The sequence below is a fragment of the Prunus dulcis genome, chromosome 3, assembly GCF_902201215.1.
Source record: "Prunus dulcis chromosome 3, ALMONDv2, whole genome shotgun sequence".
Classification (NCBI taxonomy): domain Eukaryota; kingdom Viridiplantae; phylum Streptophyta; class Magnoliopsida; order Rosales; family Rosaceae; genus Prunus; species Prunus dulcis.
Window position 1 is genome coordinate 14,103,519 of NC_047652.1, and position 10,750 is coordinate 14,114,268.

The 10,750-nt window shown below is 40.0% G+C and overlaps 1 protein-coding gene across 3 annotated transcripts; it reads left to right on the forward strand.

Moving 5' to 3' along the window:
• The first annotated feature begins 5,026 nt into the window (after positions 1–5,026).
• On the forward strand, positions 5,027–10,512 carry LOC117623384. 3 transcript variants are annotated; one of them, XM_034354336.1, is made up of 9 exons: positions 5,027–5,352; positions 6,550–6,683; positions 6,781–6,838; positions 6,940–7,074; positions 7,151–7,753; positions 7,838–7,981; positions 8,052–8,180; positions 8,763–8,798; positions 9,607–9,918. In XM_034354336.1, the coding sequence occupies exons 1-9, from the start codon at positions 5,350–5,352 to the stop codon at positions 9,808–9,810; spliced, it is 1,446 nt and encodes a 481-aa protein (XP_034210227.1). In that variant the 5' UTR covers positions 5,027–5,349; the 3' UTR covers positions 9,811–9,918. The 3 variants fall into 3 exon arrangements, with proteins under 3 accessions (XP_034210227.1, XP_034210228.1, XP_034210226.1); XM_034354337.1 differs by having other exon boundaries at positions 9,610–9,918; XM_034354335.1 differs by having other exon boundaries at positions 5,034–5,352; positions 9,377–10,512.
• The last annotated feature ends 238 nt before the right edge of the window (positions 10,513–10,750 follow it).

The window sequence follows — 10,750 nt, forward strand, 5'->3', positions numbered from 1 at the left end:
CCTCTAAAATTGTGCCACGTGTCCCACGTCAGATAAGATTTTCAGATATTTTTAAAAATTTATAATCTCATATTTCAGATAAGATTTTCACCCTCTAAAATTGTGCCACGTGTCATCTCTATTTTCTGAATTTCTCTATAAAACTACACCATCAACTCATACCTCTCACACCATCTCTTATCTATTCTTTCATTTCTCAGATTTTACAAAACACATTCTACTCTCAATGTCAAACTTGAGGAGAGTGTTGGAGAGGCAACAGAAAGAAGAGGAAGAAATCCGGCGCAGACGTGCTGATGAAGATAGGGAGGCCGATGAAGAAGAGGAAGAAATGCTTGCAGCAACGGTGTGTATGCTTAATCAATCAAGGCAACACCGCCGTCGTCGTGCCCCAAATGTGGACAGACATAGAGAGTCTCGGGGTAAGAATATATTGGAAGATTACTTTATCCCAAATTCGTTATATCATGTTTATAAGTTTCGAGAGAGATTTAGAATGCAGTCACATTTGTTCCAAAAAAATGATGCATGATTTTGTAATTACGACACATACTTCATTCAAAAGTATGATGCTGCTGGAGTTTTGGGTCTTCTCCTGGAGCAAAAACTTACAGCTGCTTTGCAGATACTTGCTCATGGGGCATCTGCAGAGCAGGTGGATGAGATTGTAAGGATGGGAAAATCAACTACCCTAGAGTGCTTGGTGAGATTCTGTGATGCAGTGGAAAATTTGTACACGAGGGAGCACCTTCGCAAACCCACGCCGAGGGACTTGCAAAGGCTTCTACAAAAAGCTGAGTTGTCCACGCGCCTCCGGCTTCGACAGAAGATGCCATTTGTTTTTTGATACAAATGGAAAGTAGTAGAAAAATGTGAGTGGAGAGTAAAAAATATTGGAAAGGGAAGAGTTTGTATGAAGATTTGGTGTGGAAAGTGAATAATGTGAGTAGAGAGTAAAAAATATTGGAAGGAGAAGAAATTGTATGAAGATTTGGTGTGGAAAGTGAATAAAATTGTTAGGTATTTATAGGGAAAAAATCCAGAATTATTTGGTATTTTTTAAAAAAAATTTCAGAATTTTTTCAAATTTTTTTAGCCAAAAAAAGAGGACCGTCAGATTTCTGGAAAAAAACCGATTGGAGCGTTCGGGTTGCGACACTTGGCACATGCCTGTTGGATTTTGTCAAGGATGGCGTCAGCGCTGACGTCACCGTCCTCGGGCTGAAGCCCAGGCGAAACTTGCCCTTGGGCTTGCCCAGGCCTCTTCTCTCGCGCTGAAGCCGTTTTGTGCTTGCTTTCGGGGGCCTCCTGCCTGGTTTGCATGTAGCGCTGGAGCTGCTCTAAAAGATGTGAGAGGAGACGATGGGTTAACATGCTCGGTTAAATGATACAAAAAGCAACCATCTTCAAGTAATATATACAAAATGTTTACTTACAAATTATACATGAAATGTGACAGGACCCGACCCAATTTCCACTTTGGAACTCGAGCCAAGTCCTGTGCGTGTCCGACACCTAGCGAATGCCGGGCACAAATGACCTTTTTACCCTTCTTACTTCAACTTCTCTTTAAAATTCCCTTAGATTTCTGCCGAAAATTCGGCAGAGTCTCCCCTGTATTTTGACCAATCCCAAAATTTTTCACCTGTTAAACAGTCAGTAAAACCATCCCAACAGCCCGAACATCTCAAGTAACAGATCTCATCTCCATTTTTTCACTAATACTAGATATCAGAGCATACTTTAAAGTTTTCAAGGTTTCAAAGATTTTCTACCAACTCTACCTTGGTGCGGAAGCTATAGTTGGCCCGGTGGTGGATCCCGCGTACATCTACGGCCTGGGGGTGAAAAGAGTTTGAAGATGTGAGTGGACCAAACATAAGAATTTCTTGAAAACAGTTTAACAGTCATAATAATCCCCACTATAAAAATTGTTAAATAACTGAATACGTACTCTCCATTTAAAGCATACTAAACTCAAAGCATTCTATGTAAATCATATTCAAGCTCGATAAATTTTATTCAAAAGCACTGAAATCAAAGCTTGTATAAAACACTGAAACCAAACTTGTATAAAAGTACTGTACTCAAACCTTGTATAACTGAACAAAACTATATAAATGTATCAATGCCTGAAAAATCAGAGAAGCTAGTATAAAATAGCTGAAAGTCATATCTGTATAAAAGAGCTTAAAATTATTTTAAAAATTACCACCTAATTGTACCCCTGTCTTATCCGTCAATTCCCTGGCAGGTCTCGGGCGTCACGCAGGCTAACCGAGCCGCAAACTGGCGAAATCAGGGGACTATGATCAGCCTGTCCCGCCGGCAGATTCCTCGATGACACCAAGTCAGCTCGAGTCGCTCTGGCAGGATGCAGGGGACCGTAGTCAGCCTGATCCGCAATCCTGGCAGGTCTCGGGGACACAGAGTCAGCCGAGCCGCAATCCTGGCAGGTCTCGGGACACCAAGTCTGCCGAGCCGCAAATCCTGGCACTCACGGTCCGAGCGTCCCCGAAACTCGTGAGGCAAAGTCAAGTGCACTGACTGAACTATAATCAGACTGGATGTCCGTAGACATCGGTCCAACTCTGGGTAATCACCAAAGAAAATGGGTACGAGGTGGTTTTTAAAATAAATTCCTTTAGAAAAATATCTGAATAATAACTGTAAAGCTCAAGTCGTGCTGCGGTCTCAACTGATTCGAAACTCAAACTCTGTTTCTATAACTGGTAAATAAGCAGCACAGACTTATAGAACTATTACTGTAATAATCGTGTTCGGAATCATAATAAAACTTACTCAAGATCAAATAAGGAAATTTATTCAAATAAACTCATTTATAAAAACTCATTTATAAAAATCAATATAAAATCACTTATGAAACCTTATTTATGGAAAACCTCTATATAACTTATTTATATAAAATAATTCATGAAAGAAAGTCCGCTCACAGATGGTCCGAGCTACTTTGACCCTTCGAAGGTCTCGGCTGCGGGTCGACCGGACCTCTGGTGCCTGATTATCCATAAATAAATCAATAAACTGCTGAAATAAAGAATTAAATTAAACACCCTGCCCCCGGCTCCTAGAAATACGTGCATTCAATCCAAGTTACTCCTGAGCCCACATTAACTTTTTAGACTCTTAGATCAATTTTAGGAAACCTGACGCTTAATTAGGCGATAAGCTGTCCGATCGGCCGACCCGGGACCCCGCGGGTCCACGGCCTCCGATGACCAATCTGGGCTTCTCTAAAGGTTCCTCATAGAGAAGGAACCATGTTCCTCGAATTTGGTCCGAAACGGACGGTCGGATTAGCCAAAATCGCGTTATCGCTTAAAATCCAAACCCTAGCCCCGGGGTTCGCGATTTCGGAGTATCCGGGACTCCGATTCGCAATCCGTCGAATCCTACACGATCCTGACATCATGTAGACCGACATATCCAAAATTCAGCGCGATCCGATTATTTAACGACACTGCACCCACGGATCGTGCGATATGGAAAATCCGTTCGGGGCTCAAACGGACTCCGAATCGAGATCCGCAAAATCCCACGCGCTCGTGACGACACGAGGATCTCAAAACTGTACAGAATTACTTCACCACCCTCGTCCACGCGCCCCAGCACGCTCGGGCAGATTTGGTTGTCTAAAGCGATACCGGGTGGCCGAAAAATCTTGGAACCAAGACTCCAAACTCCTATCCTAAGTAAAACACCCGATTTGGAGTCACTTTTGTTCTTGGACATACCCCAAAAAGTGACCAGAAACAGTAGTTTCGAGCGGCCGAAGTTTTGGCCAAACTTCAAGTCAAAAATTGATCGCTTTAGAGCTAAAATCGATCGAAACCCATACACCCATCAGCTAGAACGTGAAAAATAGCTGAGAAACCATACATTACTCGATCGATTTGGTGGAGAATTGAAGGAGAAAATTGAGCTGGAAGTTCGAACTGGACCGTCGGTATCAATGGCAATTTCCGGCCGATTCAGGCCACGGCAGCGGCGGCGCAAGGTCGAGGATGGTTCGCCGTCGAGTGGTGGTTCATTTGGGACCGGTCTCGGAGATCGGCCCCAAGTGTGGTGGCCGGTACAACGGCTGGAAGGAAGGGAGGGAGGTCGCGGCGCAATCGAAACGGGAGGAGAGAGAGAGTTGACGGGGGAGAGGAGAGAGAGGGGTATAAAAATCTGACTTTTTGACCAAATTATCATTTTGCCCTTCGCGGTTTTTAGACCATATCTTCTTCGTTATAGCTCCGATTCGGGTCTACTCCGTGTCTACGAACTCGTTTCGCCGCGCTCTACGCAATGGTATGAGCGGTATTCCCAAATTCTTTCTCGATTAAAAAGTCAAATTTTCCCCCATTAAAATATGCGAGGGCAAACTTGTCTTTTTGCTAAAAGATATTTTCCTTACTTTTTAGATATTTTCTCTCTTTTTAGATATTTTGTTTTGGATTCTTACAAAATGGGTATTGGAAAAGTATATGGTTTCCAAAAGCATCTAACGAAAAATAAATTTATTGTCCCTAACAAACATGAGGAGTTCTACTTTGTGGTTTGGGTCATGTAACATTTTGATCCGTATCTTTTAAAATTGACAAAAACAACCCTTAAAATTAAAAATTGTTATCCTATATCGGGAGATTCTTCAATAAGTATTTTATTTTAAGGATTGGTTACATATTTCTAATCTTGGTCGTTGAATTACATTCATTAAATGTATTGGAAGTCTTTTAGATGCAATCCAACGACCGAAATTAGAAATATGTAATCAATCCCTAACTTAAATACTTATTGGAGAATGTCCCATATTATTAACCCTTCAATCCGTATGTTAAACTATCAAGTTAACCATTTTTTTGTTGAGCATGACACTTCTTGGACTCATTTTTCGGTTGCGTGGGTACCATATTAGATTTTTCTCCAAAAAAAAAAAAGTTGTTCTTATTCATTAGTTCATGTAACATTGAGCTCACAGGCGGAAGAGTGAATGGTATAACAATTTGTTGTACGAGTGTGAGTTCAAATTTAAAAAGATAGGGACCAAACTATTATATGCCCAGAACTAGGTGGGTGGAAAGTCTAATTAGCTGAAAAATATTGTTGAAGAAGAGCGTTGCAGCTTACCACATAGGACACAAAAAAGCTACGACTTCGCAGCTGAGAAATGCGAAAGGAAAACGAAACTCCATAGGAAACAGAAATCCATTTCTTTTCCTCCTCCTCCGATTCTCACTGGAATTCAGCAAGCCCTCATCGCTCTCTTGAAACCCTAGCTCTTCTTTAATTCGCATTTCCAGTTCTCTCTACTTGATCTCAACCACAGGCTCCAGTTCTCCGAAAATGGTTTGGCTTCTCACACTTTGCACAATTCTATTATAAATGGTGTATGATGTTGTTTGCTTCATAACTGGTTTTTCGTGTAATTAAGATAGTGTGGTATTGGTAGAATTGTAATTGCATGAGAACCCAGAAAAGCATTTGGTAAGCCTTTTAGGCAAACACTGTGAATGTGTTTGGATTGTTTGATATGTGAATTGCATTGCATTAGGTTGTTAGTTTTAGCCAAAAGATAAATAGGAATACTTGGAAGTTGGAACCCAATTACATTATTGTGGGTAATTCTTGAGCAATGGGGTTTTTGTACCTCTTGCTATTCTGCTAACTTTGCTTTTAAGCATCCTATATTCTGTAAAGTTTCAATTTTTAATTTGTGGAGCAAATCTAAGACTTCTGACTTCTTTAGGAAACAAAGGAAAGACACTTTCACAACTTCTACTGATCTAACTAAACAGTAGCCTCACATTAAATGTTAAAGAACATTACAGCTACTTGATGAATCATGATGCTCCGAATATAAAGACATTTGTTCCACTCAGTAAACAATGGGTTGATAGATCTTGGAACAAAATAGGTTTGTCATTTTAAGCAATGCTGTGGTGGTGCTGGGGAAGGGGTATGTCCTAGTCCTTGCTCTGTGTCTTGCTTCCAAAATTATGCACAGTAGGGCTGCTGCTTACGGAAACATGTTGTTTTCGAGGTGGAGCAGAGAATAAGGGAGAAATGGCGTAGGAACATTTTTAATACTGGAAATTCAATATACATAGCTTAAGATTTGTAAAAACTGCCTATATCGCATTATTTATGATGTTTTTGAATCTTTCTGCCAGTGCTGTGTATGAAAATGTCTCGAGTCTTTGCAGGCATCATCATAACTGAAGTCTTCTGGAAGTATAATTAATATCCCAGATAATCATAAACTTTAAACACATAGAGTTTCCCTTTTGAAAATGTAAGCCTAGGTTTTACAATTCATCTATGCTGTTTAAGTCATTTTTTCCATAGGTACATCCAAAGTTTTTTTTGGAAAGTGAATGAATCATGATAATTGTCCTCATTGTATTGGTTTGCCTATATAAGAAACACATTTACTTCTATACCTTTTTTTTTATTTTAAAGTTACATATATTTCAGAAATTCAAATTTGTTTGCCTGTTTGTTTCAGTTTGGTTTTATACTTCTTTTCTAAATACAAACCTCTAGGTGTCAAGTGAAGGAGATGTCATGTTGGTAAAAAGAAATGCTGAAGAGAATGTTGTGTTAGAAGGAAAGAGGAAAAGGAAGAAGAAGAAGCAAGTTACCACTCCTCGTCCTGCGTGCTCATGGGTGTATTTTAGGTAACAATCAATTTCTTTCACTGGAATTCATTCTGTATTAGCATATGCCTCTTTCTCCTTGTGCACTGGCTTGCTAATGTTGAAATCAACTATTTAGCCGAGACTTTATCAAGGAATACAGCGCTTCGCATCCTGAATCCTCTGGCCTTAAAGCTGTGAGCCTCTTTCTGTTCACTTGCAAAATGTTTAGCAGTGTGTAATTTACTTTGATAATAAAATTAAAACAAAACAAGGCATCGTGACCTTTTCATTTCAGGCCACAAAGGCAGCTTCAGATGCATGGAAGTCTATGAGCCCTGAGGAGAAAGCAAAATACACAATGCGTGCTCGTGAAGTGTGGGATAACTACTTGAGTACAGCCCCCATCCGTACTCCTAAGCCAAGAAAGCAGGTACCAATTATTTTTCTGGTGACAGTTGTTTATTTGTTCATTGGATTGGGCGAATCTTACAGCTTTGACAATGCAGGCTAAACTAGTCACAAGATGCTCTCCTGGCCGCTTATTCAATGTGATACAGCGCCTCACAACTGAACAAAAGGCTGCAGTGAAGAGCATGGGTTTTGGGAGCCTTCTTGACCTTAGATGCAGAACTCTCCGCCGCAGCTTGTGTCTTTGGCTACTGGAGAGGTTTGACACTACACAACGTAGCTTGGAGATTTGTGGAGAACGTATTCCTTTAACACCAAAAGATGTCGAGCTTGTGATGGGATTAGCAGCTAGTGGGAAGGATGTGGTAAACTCAGGGCCTGATGACTTGATTGCGGACTTGCGGCACAGTTATGATGCCACAAATCATGGTATTTCAGTCAGGCTCCTAGAGGAGAGGTTGGCAGAGCCTGAAGCAGGAGAGGAATTTAAGAGATCATTCGTCCTCTATGCGTTGGGCACTCTTCTGTCCCCAACAGCAAGGTTGGATGTCAGCCCTTCATTCCTTCACTTTTTGACGAATATGGATGTTGTCCACCAGTATAATTGGGGGAAGTTCTTACTCGACCGGCTAGTTTGTGAAGTATCTCGTTTTCATCAAGGGAAGCAACGTGCAGTTGGTGGCTGTCTTCTGTTTCTCCAGGTAAAAAAGACTCTTAAAAATGCGTTCATCTTAGTTATTGGACACATACCAAACTTTATTTTCTGAAATCTTATATCTTCTCAGCTCTTTTATTATGAAAGTATCTCTGTTGAGGAAAATGGTGCCTTGGCCCCTGCTGTTGTTCCATTCCTATCTTCATGGGGCGAGGACGAGATTACTGAAAGGGAGAAGCGGGAAAGAGAGCTTGGTGGTTATGGATGTGGGGAGGTACATTTACATTTGGGAAGTTTGATACTAAGCCATATATGGGGTTGTCATACTTGCTGCTCCTTTGCAGGTGGTATGTAGGGAGAGGTGTTTTGATTTGGATTCTTGCGAGTTTATAGGTCAATTGGATAGGCCACCAGAATGCAATATAAGTAGTGGGGTTGAGCATGATGCTCCCTTTGAGCATAAGGAGAATCAGGTAATGATGGATGGATTATGCTAAATTGTTTTATTTTAGCATTAGGCAGAAGCTTACAGCAATAAAAACAACAACAACAACAACAACTACTACTACTACTATTGTTATGGGATTTCTTTGATATAGTTATATATATAGGGCTTTACACTTGTGGCATATTGGTAAATTCTGCCTATATAGTTATTCTTTGTCCTGTCTTCTGTATCGGGGCAGACAGTGTTCAATGCCCTTGGGGACATGGTTGTTGTTTTCTCATGGATGGACTACAAGAAACCACATTTATGCTTCATTCATTTTCAAGCTGGGAAGAAAAATGTTTAGCTCTAACCAACTCTTTTTTCTGTTGTAATTATTTACCAACATATCTTCCTTGACATTATGAACCCGAAAAGCTAATATATTGTTTTTGGGAGTGCCTCTTAACGTGGTTTCTTGTTTGTTGCTTTCCAGTTGCACCATCTGATACACACACACAGAGGGACACACAGACTGCACTGTCCCTTTTACTCTTTTGTTACTGTTTAATATATATCAATTATAGGAAAAGAGTTACATAAATACTTATGCTTGTATATTTTATAGGTTGAAGAACAGATTGGTGAATTTACTTTGGAGGAGGTAATGATGATTTTGTCTGTTAGTCATTTTTAAGCTTTTCTGATATTTTCTGTTGTGTATTTCGTGTACATATTGGTGAAGTAGCAGATGACCCTGACTGCAAAAAAGAAAAAGAAAAAAGAAGTAAAGAAATACAGATCATCCTGCCATGGAAAGTTTGACGAAAAGAAAAGAAAAGGAAACAAAAATAGAAATACGGCAAATTTATATTTTTTCATATATCCATTGTCCTGGTCTGTTGTTTCCTATAAGGTGATTTCCTTGTTAGAGATCTCTTCCCAGGGTTAGTGTAAGTGTAACAGCAGAAATTCTTGGGACATTTGCAATGTCTGATAATCTAAGTGGTAAATTCTGGGTTTCTTCATCAAATAGGCTTTGAAGGATCTTAATCTAATAGGCTTTAAAGAGAAAAGAAAATGACAAAGAAAAAAAATAATTTTATTCACTAGGATGTCTTGGTTGCACAAGTAAATAAATAGGTCCTAAATTTATAGCATCAGTTTTGAAGCTTTAACTGTTTTGTCCCGCATCATCTTATGACATTGTCAACAATCATTTTGTTTAATATGTTTCTACAGGAAAATATGCTAGTGTTTGTTAGGAATAAGGACATAGTGTGTGGTGAGATTGAACTAGTAGTTGAATCAGTCAGAAAACAATGCCGGAACAGAGATTATGGGTGTGATGAAATAGTGGATTATATGAAGAATAATGACCATGAAGAAACATGCATCTATGGACCATGTTCATGCCCCCTTCCAGACTGCAACTTTGTTAGCTCATCTGAACACTTGTCACTGCATTTCAGCAGCAAGCATTGGGATTCTGGAAGGCGTTTCAGATACAACACCCCTTTAGCTGTCTCGTTGGGGATAAACGAAGAATTTCTTGTTCTTCAAGCAGAGGAGGATGGCGCTCTCTTTCTCCTCAACAAGGGTACAGAAAGTATTGGAAACACAGTCATCATAACTTCAATCAGACCAATTTCTTCAGAAGAAAGGTTCACATATAACCTAGTATCAGGACGGGGAAACAGTTCTCTCAGATTCAAATCAGTGACAGAAAACTTTCCAGGCCGGGTGGAAGGGTTCCCCAAAATGGATTTTCTTCTGGTTCCATTTTGTTTCTTCACTTCGTCTGGGCAACTCAACTTGGAAGTATGTATACAGAATACCACAGAACTCACTGCAGATTGCCCTTGATTGAATTATTCGTTCTTAAGGTTGCAGTACAGGACTTAACTAATAATGTCACTTAAGCTGTCATTATGTGCATGTTAGGGTTTTTGGAAATTGACCTTGTAAGTAAGTGTAAAACAGTACACCAAATGCAGTTCACCTCCCATAGTGTAGTCTGGACAGGTTTGCCTGAGAATTGATCTGCCTATGGACTACAGGTAACCGGATCTTTATAGTCACCCCCCTACTTGGAAACTCTGTGAGGACAATTGTTGTATGCTTTCTTCGGTGACATGCTGATCTGTATATACGATATAAGTCGGGATGAAAAATCAATTAGGAGTTCGGGTCTAGAGGCTACTGGGAAATGATGTTGAGGCGATTGGTACCCGGTACCGAACCTCTTGAGTCATGTTTCTTGTACAATATGGTATGTTTGTCAAAATTATGGGGAAAAAACTGTCTGCACCAATACTATTGATGCTGTATTAAATTGTTACATTTATTTCTTAACAAAGTACGGAGGTATAACGGTAGAGTGCAAGTTGTAGATGCTTTGATAATTTTTCGCTTTCTTTGTTTTGTTCAATTCCACGAAAGCTATTCTCCCTGGAAGTGGTACTACTGACCTTATTGTGTGAGGACTGTGAGGTCCCATAAAAACCCTGTCCCATGGAAGAACTTCTTGTGGTCTGATGAGTGAATCTCGGTCTTGCAAGTATCATTTCATTCAGAATAAAATGCGATCTATGCTTGTGGCTTACATTTGTATTT